Source organism: Erpetoichthys calabaricus, chromosome 5 (genome assembly GCF_900747795.2).
Source record: "Erpetoichthys calabaricus chromosome 5, fErpCal1.3, whole genome shotgun sequence".
Classification (NCBI taxonomy): domain Eukaryota; kingdom Metazoa; phylum Chordata; class Cladistia; order Polypteriformes; family Polypteridae; genus Erpetoichthys; species Erpetoichthys calabaricus.
Window position 1 is genome coordinate 140942446 of NC_041398.2, and position 17881 is coordinate 140960326.

At 34.7% G+C, this 17881-nt stretch overlaps 1 protein-coding gene across 1 annotated transcript in view; it reads right to left on the bottom strand.

Moving 5' to 3' along the window:
• Positions 1–15009: 15009 nt before the first annotated feature.
• The window catches only part of LOC114651960 (cytochrome P450 4V2), an 83986-nt gene continuing 81114 nt past the window's right edge, over positions 15010–17881 (bottom strand). Inside the window, exon 11 of the mRNA XM_028802088.2 lies at positions 15010–15784. Within this exon, the coding sequence (XP_028657921.2) occupies positions 15621–15784 (164 nt within the window). The 3' untranslated portion in view covers positions 15010–15620. The remainder of the gene's footprint in view (positions 15785–17881) is intronic.

Consider the following 17881-nt stretch of genomic DNA (forward strand, 5'->3'; position numbering starts at 1 on the left):
CAAGGGGAAATTCACATACTACAGCAGCACCATACTGATACAAAAAAACAATATTAAATTAAAGATTAATAATAATACAGGTAAAAACAGACAATAACTTTGTATAATGTTAATGTCTGATAGAACATCTGCAGCATCTTATTGCAGATGTTGAAGGACGCCAGCCTTCTAAGGCTGTTTACTGGTATTTAGAGTTCTACTTTATCTTAGCACAGATGAAAAGTTTTTACGATACCAAGTCTTTATGGATAATGTTAGATGTTGTGTGGAGTTGTTGCTTTGTTGTTGCTCTGAGTTCATGTGAAAGATTACTCATGTGTTGGGAGTGCACTCTTTCTCTTTGCTGCGTGATCCTTGTCAGTGCTGACCTGCTGCTTCCTCAGCTTGCCTTCTGCTGTCTTTTGCCACTTGATAGGGAAACAGGCATTAGTCTTTCTGGCACAAGACTTTAGAAGCTGAAGTTCCCTTCTTGAAGTATTGGCTGCTGCCAAGCAGACAGGGCTCAGTGCTCAACTTGGCAGACTGGATCTCAGCTCTCAGGTTACACCTTTTCAACTCCTTATGGAGATGGTGGCTCAGTACTTTTAGGTTCACAGATCAGGATTCAGATGTCTTCAGTCATTTGGAAAGTTCCCGCTCCCTGAGAGAATTCTCAGGGACCTCAGTGAGTGTCCATTCTCTCCTATGTTTGCTTCTTCCCCCTTACTTTTTGCATGTGGTTTTAAAGGAAGGTTGAACCTTCTTCCTGATTGGACTAAAGTCACTTCCAATTACAATATTAGTGTCTTCTAATAGGTAGATTCTTCTGTCCATCTTAGTTGCCATCCCTTGTATTATAGGCCATTGTCCTTGCTTTACTCCATTTCACACTTTCTGGCTAAACAGGTATAAATCTCTGAATTGCACCTTTGTTATCAGATGAAATCTGGGCAAATTCTGGTATAAGTCGGAGTTCAGTCAATTAGTTTGGAATGAAAGTGGTGGTTTTGTGCAGCTGGATGCCCACATTCCTGTTAAATCTGCTTTCTTAACAGGCCTGATGTGCCATAAAAGCATAGCAGAGTGGGCAATGCCCACTTGTCCAACAAGACTAACAAGGCTTTTGTGTGTGTTATTGCACCTACAAGAGAGGTTAGTTTTGGAAGGTGACTCAAAACCAGTATGAGGTGCAACAGGTGGCCTCCTTAGTACAGAAAATGCTCAGCATTTTCTAGCATTACGTCTTGGTACTGGAGTAGTGGAACTGGTTATTGCTTGTTTCGAACTTTCTCATTTTCTTCTGTGCTTCAGTAATGACATTAACAATTACCGAAGATTTGCTTCTGAGTAAGCACATATAACAGCATCATCGGCATACTGGACTTCAGTAACTGCCATCAGGATAGTATTAGCCTTGGAAAGTATCAGAGGTTAAACATCTTATTTTCAATTCCGTAGGTAGGTTCCAGGAACATTTGGTAGTTTGTTGCTAATCAGATGAAACCTTGCAGCCAGAAAAATCAATAAGAACATTAAGGTACTGAAGCTGCCATGTTTGATTCAAGTCTTAAATTCAAAATGACCTGTGGTAGATCGACTAGTGAGAATCATTGCTTGCATGTTGTCATAAAGTAAGTGACAAAGGTTGACAAAATGTAACCCTTCTACTTCAGAAGGGTCTGCCATAACCCAAATTAGTTAACAAATGCAAAGGACTCTGTGAGGTCAAAGAAGGCTACGTAAAGAGAATAGTGTTGTTCTTGTCATTTCTATTGAAGTTGGTGAGCAGAGAAAGTCATGTCAGTTGTGCTTCACTGACACTGACATTCTCAGTGGCCCTTAAGTAAGTGGAGGGAGACAGTTTACAAGGAATTTCACTATGATCTTTCCCTCTGAGGACAACAGCAAGGTTTCTCTGTAGTTTCCACAGTCTGATTTGTCCCTTCTTGAAGACTGCCACGATTGTAGCATTCCTAAGTAATCTGGAATTTCTTAGAAGGTTCATATCCTCAAGGTGTGAAAATGTGACATAAATTCTTCCCTCCCATGCATGAAGATTTCTGAAAGGATACTATCAATGTTATGAGCTATACTGGCCTTCATTTGCTTGATGGCTGGTGACATTTCATCAAGATTTGAAAGAATTTCTAGCTCATCTCTAAAAGGGCGCAATACTCTCATCCTCCCTTAGAGTCGTAAAGGGAAGGTCTTCAAAATGCTCCTTTCAATGTGCATTTATAGTCTCCCTCTTTTAAATTAGCTCACCACCATCCTTAGATTTCAAGGGTTGGATTTGGATTTCTGCTTTGGCTTGTTGTTGATCCAGTTTCTTTAGACTGAAGCGGACATCAGTTCTCCAGACATGGAAAGCCTTATGCCTGTCATTAACTCTTGGATATCCTAGTCATACAAGATTCCTTGTAGAACAACGTAGTATTACTTTTTATGCTGACATGATATTAGTCTTCAGTGCTCCCAAAATACAGCTGACATTTCCCTCTTTTGTTTGTCTGAGTTTCACTGAGGCACTGGTGGAAAAGTTCACACCTGATAGGATTCTCACATCCCCTTCATATTGCTTTTCTCTCAACATTACTTATTTTGCAGTGAGTTTAATGGGCATGACTATGCCAAGCGGATAAGTCTATGATTGGTCCAACATGTAACACTGACAGTTTTCTAATCTCTGGTATGGTGAAACATATAGTCTGCCAAGTGCCAGGGATTAAATCATAGGTGTTGCCATGATGTTAAGCAGGTTTGTCTGATTAAATATTGTGATGGACTTAGTGAGTGTTTGACGACTGAACCTTTCCAGAGACTTGGATGTTAAAATCTACATGAAAAATAAGTCTGTCTCCCTCAGACATGATGAAAATAGTTAGTCATACTCATTGTAGAGTTAAACCTACTGCTGAACCCTCAGGTGGTGTTGTGGGTCTGTCAATGAAACATCAAGGAAAGAGTGTTCCCACTTGAAGTCCCAGAAGATACCATCAATCACCTGATCATCCCACAGAGTCTATATGTTGAAGGAGTGATTCCTCCGAGGAACAACATTGAGTTCTTGCTGTTTACATCATCAAAGGCTGCAACAGCGCAGAAGATGATCTTACTAGACTGCAAATCTAAGCAATGTAAACAGTGAGATTATTGGCCTAATAATTAGAAAATAATTGAAAGAAAATTGACAAATCTATTTTCATTATCTGGACTTAAACACATGTATTCATGAAATTCATTTCACTTTAAAAGAAGCAATCATAATTTTCTTTTGTGTTTTTCACTCAGAACAATTTTGTTGTGCTTCTGATTCATTCTATTGTACTTTAAAAGTATATGTTGACATCATGGAGACTGTCAACTCTATTTTTATAGACAGTAACTTACCTTGTAATGGTCTTCAACATTTTCAGTGGATCTAAAGAGCATTTATTACCCCATCATCTTACAGGAAGGGAGGCATGATTCGACGTAGTTATATGTAAAGAATTGTTTAATTTGCATTGTATCCCATACCCATGTTTGTTGAGTTCCAAATGGAATGATACCATCTACATCTTATTGTATAAAGACTATGATTTTTAAACAGCAATTATTTGCCTATATACTGCTGACTTTTGAATGATTTACAAAATTACAATGCTCTGTGAAAAGAACTCTTTCCCTGATTTATTTGTTTCCTATGATAACGACATGTTTTTTAATCACCAGAGGGCGTGGATATATGTGGTAAAATGCTAGCCCCTTAAGAGTGAAAATCAATTCACCTGTGAAAAGGGTAACACTTCAGTTTAGGTACTGCAAAAATACATCTATTACTCATGTGTAACAAGACCTTAATTAAGGCTTCTTTTGATCTGCATACCACTTCTAAAACATCAGTAGATAGGTTATTGATCTCTGTGCACTGTGGCATATTGACATGATGGTAAAATTAATTGTTAATATGAAGGATTCACAGGTTTTATACTTAGTCAGTCAGTCATTTTCTAATCTGCTTAGTCCTGAACAGTGTTGTGGGGATGCTGGTGCCTATTCCAGATAGCATAGGGCTAAATACTAAATATGTGATATCAAGAAAATGCTTCTCGGTTAAGCCACCTCAGACCACTCCATAGTGGAGTTTTGTTAGTAGGTCACATTGCAGAGATGAATAAACACTTTACTGATGCTTTATGAAGACCCAAAGAAGTGTATGTTAAGGTCTTGTTACAATTGTTGCATAAGAGTAAATGAGTAATAGATGTGTTTTTTGAAGTACCTAAACTAAAGTGTTACTGTAAAAAGATTATTGGAAATAAAGCCAGATTACCTGGAATGACTCCGGACCTGTGAAACAACCCAGCTAATGACTGCAGCACCATGCAACCATGAATAATTTCTGAACATTCTTATATTTGGGAATTCTATATATATATTTTATTTTAAAGAAACCAAAAAAATATTTGTATTAATTAAAGTGGATGAAATGGAAAATATGTCCTGTTCCCCATAGTCCACTAGGTGGCAATGTCGTGTAGCAAATAAAGAGGACTACAGTACGATTTCATAACTCAGACAAGTGCTATGATATGCTGATTCGAAAGCTGCACCAAAAATGAAAACAGCTTGAGATTAAAAGACAGCACTCTAGTACTATACATGTTATGGTGTCTTGCTTCATATCATATCGGTACCATAGCTAATAAACCTTAGAAATAGCTAATATAGTAATGCAGAAAATGAAAACATTTGTTTTCAGGAAACTACATTGCTTTGAAGTGCAATTCGGTTGACCTTTTCTGTGTCTTATGAATCTAAATTGCTAATTGTCTGTAAGTTGAAAACATTTCAGCAGGTATTATAATTAAAAGTTGTTGCTATTGAACATTAAATACAGATGTGCGGGTGCAAACTTTGAAACAAGGTTTGAATTTGAGAAGTAGTGAGAAAAGTCAAATGAATGTCTTTCACTATAGAAATAACAAGAAAACAAACCATTGCTATATCAGCTATAAAACCGCTGTGATGACTATCTACCTTTTTTGTATAAATTAGGAATCTCTTCTGGGATACATTTAGCTTTTAAATAAGTAACAAATAAAAAAAAAACTTTAAAATTGTACTGCCTGTATACATTCTGTCTTATTTATAGCTTCTTTAATTTGATTGCAATTTCCAGCTCTTCAGTTATGCAGAACACTAATCTTATATACTGTATAACGTCTACGCGTGGAAGTGTGTGCGTCTGTCCGGCCTTGAAGTAAAAGGTGGAGTCGGGGTAAGGGCTCCACCTCCGAGGATACACCAGCGAGGCGAGCACATCGGCAAAGCGAAACCTCTGAAGAAAGAGACAATTGCTTAGCGGCTAATACAGGAAGAAGCAAGGTGAGCTCACTGGCAAAACGGTATCCCTTTTACTCTTCCTCCCGCACACAAGCAAGGCGAGCATGCCGGCAAAATGAAACCTCCAAAGAAACTTTCAATTACCTGACATCCATCCATCCATTTTCCAACCCGCTAAATCTCGACATTTAATTTTTTACTAACGATTTCAATAGTTTCTAGGACCTCGTGCTTTTTACAGTACAGTACGGGCTTACACAGCTAGTAGGCAATATAAAGCACGGTATCAGCTATATATTTCTTTTTGGTATTTACAGTATATTTTAAATATATATACAAAGAGTTAAAGTATAATAATTTATATAAAATATGATGAATAGATAAAAAATAATTAGATAAATTACTTAAGTTTTTAAGTTGGAACACATATTAAGAAAAACACTTAAACATTTAAATTGTTACCTCTCTAACTATGCACATTCATGCATACATTGACATTAAAATGAAAGGGCGTCTATAAGAAAGAGGAATTTTAAATTTTTAAAATTTTTTTTTAGAATTAAACATTTTGCACAGAAAGTAGGCGGATTAGTTTGCTAATGTTAGGATCATTTAACTTGTGTCAGAGAGCACATTTATAATTTAATAATCCTAATTAGTTAAACACATGCTAACACTATGAGACCAGACCTTACCACTGGTCTGAAAAGGTTCTTGACTAAACAGTGCAAAGACCTGCCTGTCTTCCTTACTTCTGGTAAGATTAAAAACACCATGATGTTAAAAAAAAAAAAGAGTCATTAGAATGGGAGGAAACAATAGAAGACATGCTCAAAATACAATGCCTAAAACCCATAGGTAAAATTTAAAATGGCTATAATGCATTACAAAAAGCATTTTAAAAATGGATAGCTTGATTGGTGGACGGATGTACTGTACAATAATAAATTTAGAATGCTGGAAAGATGTACATTTGCAGTCATATATCCTGTACAAATAAGAATAACTATTTCTTAAAGTTGAGCCCTTATCTTAACTTTCTCATGGTATTTATACATATACTGGTAATTAAAGAAAAATCCTATTTAATTATTTTTTACATTTTATAATAATAATAATAATAATAATAATAATAATAATAATAATAATAAATTAATTAATTACATTTAATTTTAAAGCAATGTGCTTGTGTTGTAATTATTTAAAATAATGCTTATTTTACAATAATAACCACACATCCACCCAGGACATATCTAGAATAGGAGAGACACCTCTTCTTTGAAAAATCTAGTTCCAGAGTTAATAATGTGCATTAAGGTGATTCTTACATCCAGAAGTTTGAGACTACCACTTGTATGAAGTCCAGTTTTTTCCCTGCCAAAGTTACATTCTATATCTCAGAAGTTATTTTCTTTGCCTATGCCTAGCACTTTTGGATCTGTCCTGTCCAAACCAGTCACGCAACTGTTGCTGTACACAGCCTTTTACCTTGTAGTTAGTGCATTAACTTGCATTCTTCCTGGCTAAGCTTCTCTGCGGCTACAGGATAAGAATAGTAACACTTGAGGGAAGTCTAGGAGTAGGCTCTTGTATCCACCTTCCAGGAGATGTTCAACAAGATTTATTCACAACTATCATGAAAGTAATTTTTTCATTGCTCTTTTTCTGGCTCCCTTCTTCGATCAATTTTCCGTGGCTAGTCCTAACCAGAGCACAATTCTCCAAATAACATAATTGAGAGAAATGCTGCGTCACAAACACTTAATTATAATTTTATTTCATTTTCAAGATTAATAATACAATTACATAGCAAAAGCAAGCACTGTACTCTTCAACACTTCATATCAAAATTACATTATATTATAATAACCAGTAAATGTCATTTTAATAAATTGATACAGAGCAGAGCAGTATTACATGTTATAAGGTATATGGTATTTGATACTTGCCTTTCTTCTTCTATAATACACTACCATGGCTGTCCGTTTGTCTGTCCAGGATTTTAAATCACCTGTAGCTCGCAAACCGTTTCACCTATTCACCTGAAATTTGGTACACACATACTACGTCACATCTACTAACTGCTTTGGGGGTGATGATTGACATCCAAGGTTATTCCTCTTTTTATTTTTATTTTATTGTAGAATCAACTCTCAGCCGTGCAACACATGCATATGAGCACCGTTCTCATCCCTACCACCTTCGCTGTCACTTCCCCTACCTCTTCATATCTTAAATCATTCTTGAGGCAGATTGAAGACTTAAGTGCCAACTTAAGTGAAAAATTAAGGAAAACGTACTAAGTAATTACAACACAAACACTAACTTAATCAGTTTTAATGCAAAAAGATGCTAATGAAAGAAAAGAAGAAGCAGGCTTCTAGGGTGGAGAAAAGGAGAGCTGCTCAGGAAGCAGCAAGTGTATAAACCTCTGAGCAAATGAATGCTAAACATACAGAGAAAGAGGAGGAAAACTATGAAGTCAAGTGTATTCACTGAACGTTATCATGCAGTGCACCATTACTGGTAATATATAATTTCTACAGACATACCTGATAATTTAAAATACAGAATCTGATTAATAGAAGACTATTACAACCCTTAAAAACTCCACTAATTTTGAGATAAACATAGATACCACTACTTTCATTTACATAGTATGGGATTTTCCAAGCATTTTGCAATATTTTTCATTAATTGCCTTTGGAGTACTGTAAGTATATAATTTGTGCTCAATTATCTGAAGTGATTTGCAATGGTGAAAGGATGTCCAGCTATCAACAGACTTTCAGTAGGAAAGATACTACAATAAAACTGCACAAAATTGAGAATTGGTCCACAAATATATGAAGAGAGAATGAAAGCTAACACTGGTAATAAGAGAACATATCTAGTTGCAAATGTGGGCAGAAGGGTATTGCTGGAGCTTTGTAAGTTCTGGATGATACATAAGGAGTATCCCTTGTCAGGGCAAGTAAGAGTGTGGCAGGCTGGATGGAAGACTGATTAGATTTTCCCAGGTTGCCAGGGATTGAGAGACTGATACATATGGGATGTGAGAAAAAATATACAGTATTTATGGGATATTGAAAGTGGGAAAAAAAAGAGTCATTGACCAGATAGAAAGGGAAAAGTGTATTACATTTAGGTTCAACGGGGCAGAAAGGTTTATTTTCTTACATACTCCACTTTGTTACTTTGTATTCCACACAGTTTGTACATTGTTATCCTTGAATTTTAAATACATTGTTAGACTGAAAGTATAAAAGGGGGTTGGCAGAAGTCCTTTGATTACTGTGGAATCCTCTTTATCGACATAGGATTGTTAGTGTTTATTGTCTGTCTATAAGGGTGTGTTCATCATTTGTGTTGTAGCTTTGTATTCAAATATAATAAATTCACTATTTACTATTGCAGTACTGATCATCTTGTTTTTTTCACTGGATTGGGATACTTACATTTATGGAAAAAGTTATGGTAAGCCCCAGGGATGTTTATTTCTTAAAATAAAATTATGACTGGGAAATAAGTAAATGTTTAGGTGTGACTCAAAAGAATAATCAATAGACAGGCAAAAGTTAGTATGAAAAACATAAAAAAAACAGGCACTAGAAAACTTAATATCTTAGTTCAAAACAGAATTAAAAACCAAATTAAAAAAACAAAGGCAAAAGTTAAAAACCCAGTGTAATAATCCTTCCTCTTAAATAGCACATGAAGAATTTGTATCATTTTGAATATAGCCAAAAGCTAGCAGAGTGACTGCTACATGACACCATCTTTTAAAGCAATGACATAATGAAGTGATATGTCTGTCGACATGTCACAAACCACTCACATGTAGCCTGTGTAGTTAGTTGTTGCTATAAACAATGTCTGTACCTATTAGAAACCTCAGAAAATGACATTACTCATAAACAAGCAACACATATGACAATATTTTAAACAGAATAAACATAACTGACAGACATTAATATTTATAATCCTTATGTGTGTAAATGCACTCATGACAATAACATAACATGCATATTACATCCCATTTATTATTACATCTGATAAACAGTATGTTGAAAAACAGTATTTACTGCAGACAGTAAATTACCTGAGGAGCCAGTAGTCAGATATTATGGTTAAAGCAGGACTGGACATAGTGGAAATTTCAGGCTTGTAAGTGTTATGAAATGGCGACACAAAAATGGCAAAAAAGGTGAAAGGGCTCTGAAAAATATCCACAAACCAGACCAGGACCTCCAGTGGCCTAACTAGAGATAGGTTTCATCTCAGGGATCCTGACTCCAGACTCCAGAAGCAGAGGTCACACTTTTAACATTAAAAAATAGTCTTTAAAAGTATTCAAAATACCCTTCAAGGGAGAGGATAAACTATAACACCTCCAGCTTAAGAGACAACACAGACTTATAGGTTCTTATAGCTACTAATGTTACATCTACTCTCTGTATATAAAATCCTAAGCCTAAAAGTGCAACGATTTTATGCGACATTTTTATGTCACATTTTTTGTCATGCTTTAAATAGGGCTTATTTTAAAACCTACATACAGTATATATATTTGGCATCATTCTTTTCAGAATTTATCGAACGTTAATGTGATGTTGCTAGATTTTCAGATTCTTATTCCGTTTTTAAATTATAAACTAAAAAATATCAAAAACTCACGTCCCACAAGACAAGACTTTGTGCCAAAAGATTTAACCACGCCTGGTGCCAGAAATAAAAAACAAAGAGTAGGACACCTGATGTACAGGCTTTTAAATGTTCGAAGCGCCATGAGAGATGCAGATCACGTGGCATGGCAGCAGCAGCTGATCAAGCAAAGAGGAGGTAAAAAAAAACCTGTATTTGATTCTCATTGTATCACTGTTTAAGAGGGGGTTTCGGAGGAGTGACCGCGTCTCCTTGGGGTGCTTTCAGCCTCCCTCTTCACAACGCGAGCAGCAGAGACACAAAGTGGCTGGCGCGTAGCGCAGGCTGGGGGGTTGGCATGCAAACCGAGAAGGGGGAAGCCCCTAGTGTTATTACAATCCTAATATTATTCTTTTATAGCTAGTGTGAAATATTGTCAAAGCTGGAAGAGTACACATTACAATAGCAGCTAAGTGCAGCTTCATTAATTATCACGTAACCAATTTATTTCCACCAGTTAATGTCACATGGACTAATTTCACTGAGCACAAAGGTCTGCCACTACAGAAAGGTTGACAAAAGATTGCAAAATTACAGCTGTCATCTATCTGTTTGAAATTGTGTATTTTATAGTTTACTGTTGCTTTAATTAATTTTAAATTATTTCTCATGTTCTCTTTATGTTATTTGGTTTTATAAGTGAAATGATAATAGTGTACTGTCTCTTTAAATGTATTGATGTTACATGTTCTTTGTGGATAGAACCCCAAGAGGCGGGAGCACCCTGATGTCACCACTTCTGAGCAACCCAATACCAAATATCGATCAGGCTATTTAAACTAATTTAAAAGCTACAGGAGTGGGAATCATTCCTTAAAGTAGAGTTTCATGTGAGTACATCGTTTGGTTTGGATTTACTGGGTTTATGATAATCTTTCACTTTGTTATTTGATTCTTTTTCTGGTTTGCATATTGGGATTTTGTTTGCTTTATTTTTGCAAATAAATCCTTAATTTATAAAGATTCTTTGTTTGCCTAGTCATACAAGTTAATGGTTTACAGTAATCGTTCTCCTTTTTCTTTGTGTGTTATAGTTATTTTGCCAGCTCTCCATTTTTGGGACTGCTTCAGCTGAAGCCAACAGGTAGCCATTGGGCCCAATCTGAAATTAAGGTTGCTTCACTGGACAGACCAGGTATGAGTCAGGTCTGCTTCGTAGCCTGTATTTGGAGGCCAACACCTATTTCACCTTGGAGGAATCTCTAATTCATTCCAACAGATGGGAGATGCTTTCCTATGGGGTATTTTATAAAGACACCAAAAATGTCATGGATGAGTAGAATGCTAAACCATGGATCAGAAAGAAAAACATACCTGTAAAACTGGAAGCCGAATACTGGAGGTTGTCAAGTTAAAATGAAAATGTTCTGGAGCAAATATTATTTTTTTAAAAGTTAAGGGCTGTTTAAAATTATGAAATACAGATTTCATGTGCTTTATTTTGTTGTGAAAATATCAAAAGTTTCACTGGTTGTGAAATTGGGATGCACGTATAGTCTTATCAGACAATGCTAAATTTTCTACTGAAAGTGTGAATATGAAACTTTCAAGCATGCCTCTGGAGATTTGCATGTACACTCAAGTGAGTTTATTTTTGGGTCAGTTGCCAAAATATGTTACATATGGCATGGTCAATATGGAAGCATTTTTATCCTCTTATAGTAGGAACCCTTTCAATTTGAAACATAATGGTGAGGAGTCCCTGGCTCTATATTTCAACAGTCAACAGATCCCAGATTAATTTTTTCAGCCAGACTTTGCTCATGTGAGCACTGCTAGGATATATAACAATTTAACTGCTTGCCATTAAAAAACATCTTCCCAAGTAGACTTCTTTCAAGTGTATACCCTCTTTGCTTTTGATCTGTTACTTCACTTGATAAATCCACAGCTTATTACGAAAGAGTTGCAATCAGATTAATCTACAACAACAAGCAACTACATTTCTGGTCTTTTCCTGTTCTGTGAACGCAGCACTTAATGATAACACCTGACTTTAAAGTGAACTAATATGCTTATCATGGTGGCTGACATCAGCAGCTTTAACTCTGAAGAGATCTTTTCCTCTATTTGGACATCTTGTATGCCATTTCAGAGAGTACTGAGCTCAGCCTGGAAGCTCTGTTGTGGGGAGATGCGCATGAGAGACAGCTGGTTGACCACAAACTACTTTAAATTTGTGGTCGACTAGGTGAGGCTGTCAACATGCTAAGGTTCTTTTATGCAGAGGTTTGTTCTAGGGAATGGAGACCTCAGTGTTAGACATTCTCAAACTGGATGTAATCTTTCAATTTCAGTAGGCAAGTGGGAGATTTATGTATAAAAAAATTGAGTAACATGGGGGCAGTAGTAGTAGGGTTTTGTACCGTGTTAGCCATTATGAATGTAGAGAAAAGCCAAGCAAAATGACACTTTTTATTAGCTATCTAAAAAGATTACAATATGCAAGCTTTCGAGGCAACTCAGGCCCCTTCTTCAGGCAAGATAGGAATGATAAATTGAAGAAAGGCAAGTATCTCCAGAAAGCTGCCTCTACACATGATGTCAGTCCGTGATTGAAGGGCATGTGACTCCCAAAGGTCACGACTCCCAAAAATGTATTTTTAAAACTTCTGAGGATACTAAACAGACAAAAACTTAAATATAGATTGCTTGTTTATATATTAGCTCTTACTTCAAGATTATATTAAAAAGCTTGACAAGAAAAATTAGCAAACAATAAAATGCTTATAACAAACCATATTTTGCAGTAAATGTTGTTAAATGTTATTAACAAAGTTTCATTTGAAATATAACTTTTTTCCTATCATTGTATATTTTATATAGCAGCTTTCACATGAAGACCCTTGTTAAGTTGCTTTAAAGAGTAAAGAAAATTACAAAATCTTATAAAAATTAATAACTATTAACAAACATTTTTTAAAATATTAAAAATCCACTAACAAATTGTTTACACAAAAAAACTCAACAGAAAATGTTATTTGCAAAGTAGAAATTTAATTTATAACATACAATTAGTTCAAACTTTTAAACAATGGTACATAATTAACTAAATTTTAAGGTAGCATGTAGCATACTCAACAATACTCTTTTCATATTGCAAGATCAAAATTAGAATAATTAAAAATATTATGCAATCAAGTAATCTGATATATTCTTACTTTATTAGATCAGTATATCCTGTGTCTGACTCCAAGAACCAATATCAATGTTTTATGTATGTTTAATTCACATTAATACCAGAATTATTTCAACCCTTAATATGATTTTTATTTTAATAAAATAAGAGTTGAAGAATTTGTATATAGAAAATTTAAAAAAAAGTTCACAAAATAACCATTTTTGCTGTTCAAAATTTCATATTAGTAAGTATACAGTAAGTTGATAGCTTTCCAAATACAAAGTATGAGCATGTCAGTACAATGTAGTTCTGATTCATATGCACATTCAAAAAAACAAATGAATTATGTGTGTAAATCTAAAGGGGTTTGGTACTAATGGTTTTTAGCTCCTGGTCCTAGAGGCTCATTGTGGTTTTTGGTCTTATTTCTAACCAGTGCTGTTAAAGGAATATGTTATGAAATTAGTTTGCTCCTGCACTTATTCCTTTCGGTAAAAATCTGAACCAGTATGTACTTTAGTTTTTGAGAAAAGAAAACATACTTCACAAGAATACACAGACAAAGACAATGGAATGTAAATAGTCATAAAAAAGATCTTTCAAATGAAAAAAGAAAGCTGGATTCATGTACCATAAACAATAAAATAATATCTTTGATTAGCAAAATGAACATTTAAATATGGTTCTAATACATGTAATACAGTGTGCAATATGACTAAGGTAAGTTAACAATTGTTAGTTGTAACAAATTGCATATAAACCTTACTCAGCAAATCAGTAGTCCTCAGATATTTTTGGGTGATATTCCATAAACAGTTGAGAAATGGTGACATCACCCATCACTTCCAATCACAATACAACCAACTTAGCAACAATACACCTGTATATCACACGCTTAAAATATTTTTCAAAATTGAAATTATCTCAAATTTATCATAGATAGGATTATAAATTGCAAATGATATGGTTCTCTGCATGAAGAATAACTTTCTAATGTATGTGGGAAATTTGCCCTTAACAAATTTCCATTAGTGTTTTTTTTTTTTTTTTGTTCTGATTGAAGAACTACATTCAAAGTAATAACTTTGATCCACCATACTAATTCCCTTCATAATTATGAACATGTCAATTATGTCATCTAATAACCTCTGTTCAGTTAAATTGAAGCGGTTTAGCTCTCTTAATCTTTCTTCATAACTCAGAATTCTCAGACCCTGAATCAGTCTAGCCACTCTTCTCTGGATTTTCTCTGCAATATTTAATTTATATACAATAATATTGGGATTAGAGTAGGGGATGATAGCATTACTGTACTGCTAAGGCTCTGGCACACTGCTCTCCTATTTAACAATTAAGTATTCTTGTTTCAAATTAATTATCTGGGAAAAATTAGTTAAAAAGAATCAAACCCAAATTAAAAAAAAAAAATCAAGTATAATGAAACCCAATTAAAGCAAAAAAATAATAAAAAACTAAAAAACAACCACCCTATTTTTCATTTAGCCCATTAGGGTGGTATGTCTGTAAAGCCATAATCCAATTGGTCTTTTTCTGCAAGTGTCGTGATTTATTCAATTTAATGTTCTGTTCTAACCCAAACACTACCGGTTAATGAATCTGATTATTAAAGTGTTGATATAAAACTGTGCGCATGGTTTGATTATCAATAAAACGTAAATGCTGTATAAACCGGGCCCTCAAATAATTCTTTGTCTCCCCAATGTAACTCATTCCAAAAGACTTACACCGAATTGCATAAATACTGCAACTAAAACTTTGGAATATCGTGATCTCAATTTTAAGTGCTTTATTATAAATTTTCTTTTTTAGGAAAGGAATAGACCAAGCAGTTTTATTGTTTTTCTTTTTGATGGTGCATGATGCATGAACTAATAGATCCTGTAAATTTGGATTTTTCCAGTAAGCTGTGATTAATTTAAAGGTTTGTAATGTTGTACCATGTTAGCCATTAGGGATACAATGAGAAGTCAAGCAAAAAATGACCTTTTATTGGCTTATTGAACCTCAGTTGCCTCGAAAGCTTGCATATTGGAATCGCTTCAGTTAGCCAATAAAATTTGTCATTTTGCTTGACTTCTCATTGTTTATATACAGTTACTTATAGAATTGTATTGCTTATACAAAGAATATAATTCACTAAGTAAGGAGGAGCTGAGATCGCAGGATTTTAGGTTTGGCTTAAAATGGGCATAACCTATTGGGTATGCTCAAGAACTTAGCCTGTTACATTCGAACAACTGTGATGAGAACAGACCATTCAACCCAACAAACTGGCCAATCTTATTCTCCAAGATTTTTCTAAATAACATTGAGTCAAATTTTGAAGATCTCTACTACTCTCTACCATACTACTTATTAATTTATTCTGCGTCTATTGCAAAATTTATGACAAAAACTATGATCTAAATTGAGGGGTAAATAAGTTGAAATGTAAGACCTACAGTAACAAATATTATTATTATATTGTTCAGACTTTTCTGTTTATGAGTTTAATCCAAATTCCATTCTCTGGACGAAGAATGAGCTCTCCAGCAATGTCCAGTTCTTCCCGCCTTTGCTTAGACTCCACTTGAAAATGACGTAATACGGTAGATAAAACAACCTTTTCCTCCATTATTGCAAAGCGTTGACCTGTAGCAAAAAAGCAAACAAACATGAAAAAAAATGATGTCTCCCTTTTCAGATAAACATACAAAGTGATGGTGTATTAAATACTATTATTTTAATATTGGACATGAGTTACCCATCTTCTTGAAAATGTACAGAAACTATATATAAAGTACCCATCACTCTGTAAGAGCTCCATTAAGCTTTTACCTTTGACATCAAGAACCAATACAAATATTTTATTTTATGTGATTGGGATTGTAAAGTGATCATTCACTGGCCTATCCAGCTATATACAGTAACAGAGGGAAGGCTTTGCTTTGCATTCAGTAACTTTTAAATTCAAATATTAAATGTTTTCTTGGCAAGTTAATTGGTATTAATGACATATTATGTTATGTAAACTACTGTAAGAAATAAAAAGGACAACATCACGGCTTCTTGCTATATTTATCCGGCACCATTTCTAATTTCTCTGTCAGTTCTTCCATCATATTTTCATGTTATACAGTCCAACAGATAGAGTTTGTTTGGTTCAATTGGCATTTAAAAAGAATATATTAGATTGAAGACCTAAAAAATATTGTGGAAAAGATGTAGATTGGAGAGTGAGTATCAATCTGTTTCCTCTCTTAAAATTAATAAATTTTGTTAATTAGTTGAGTTACTCCAATTGTAAGAATGGTAATCAGCTGGTACACATCACCCCATGTTAATATCTCTTTGTCATTAGACATTTAAACTATTACTTAAGGAAAATATTAAATTGACAACAGTGGAATGAATAACATAATTTAACAATTACTTAAAACTGTTACGTAGCTGATTTACAAAATAATAATTATAATTATAAACTTTCAATTTATTAGCAGGTCTCTTTACAAGGTTTACCATTTGATAAATATAGTTTAAAAAATGCAGAAGCATATAAATTCATATTACTCCTTTTAGTCTAAAATCCGTAAGTTGCCTATATTTTATTCCTTACTGCCTATACCTACAGATACGCACACAAATCCACACATATGCATGCACACACACACAATACTGAATTTAAACACTATTTTCCTTCATTCTGTTTTAAATCAGCTAATGTAGTTAATTAATGAAAAAAAGGTTCATTAATTAAAAAGATAAATACATATATAGTAAGTGCCATCAACATACCAATGAAAGCTCATGTTTTATTTCCAAATGATACTTGCTAATGGCAACATAAATTGAAAACATCCCATAACCAACGTCTGACAGACATTATTTCTAACAGTGGATAGGAATGAGGGAGGAACATTTAAGGGAGGACATCTGGACATACTAAAAACTGTGAAGGAAACTAACTAAGAAATGTGCCTAAATTTTCAAGCCTTTACAGTAGAAAGCTGTGATCAATAACAACAAAAGAAGCATATTCTTGATTGAAGGAATTTAGATTAGAATTTATTATCATTTTTGAGTTTCTGTGCTGTGACCAAGGAAAAGGTCAGACTGAAATTTATTTTAAAGTTTGCATTTAAAACAGATATCAGGAGCTGCCGCGAGTGGCAGCCTTTCCAGCAGCTCCGTGTATGACTTTATCTTTTTACCTTTTTTCTGTATTTTTCTCTATTTCACTGTCAACTCCTACCACTTTCTTTTATGTGGACTAGTTCCTTGGACACTTTTTACACTTTTTTACTACTCTTTGCTACTTGGAAATGGATTTTTACACGCCGAGGCTCGTCTATTCAAGTAATCAACTTCAAGCACTGAGAACAAATGCCCGAGCCGGTGTGGTCCCCTATTTACCTGACGAGGTAAGAAGGTCGTATCGTGGCAGCAGAGCCGGCGCTAAGATAAAAGCCAAGCGTCTAGAGAGAAAGTGGTGATACAAACCTTTGGTGCCTTCTGTGATCCTGGGAAATGTGAACTTGTTACCAAATAAGATCGACGAACTGGCTGCGCTGGTGAAAAATGTCAGGACCTACAGAGAATGCAGTTTGTTGTTTTACTGAAACGTGGCTAACAACTAACATCCCAGATGCTAATGTGGAGCTACCCGGGTTTAGCACAGTTAGAGCGGACAGAGACGCAAATACCTGCGGGAAGCACAAAGGAGGTGGACTCGCACTCTATGTCAATACA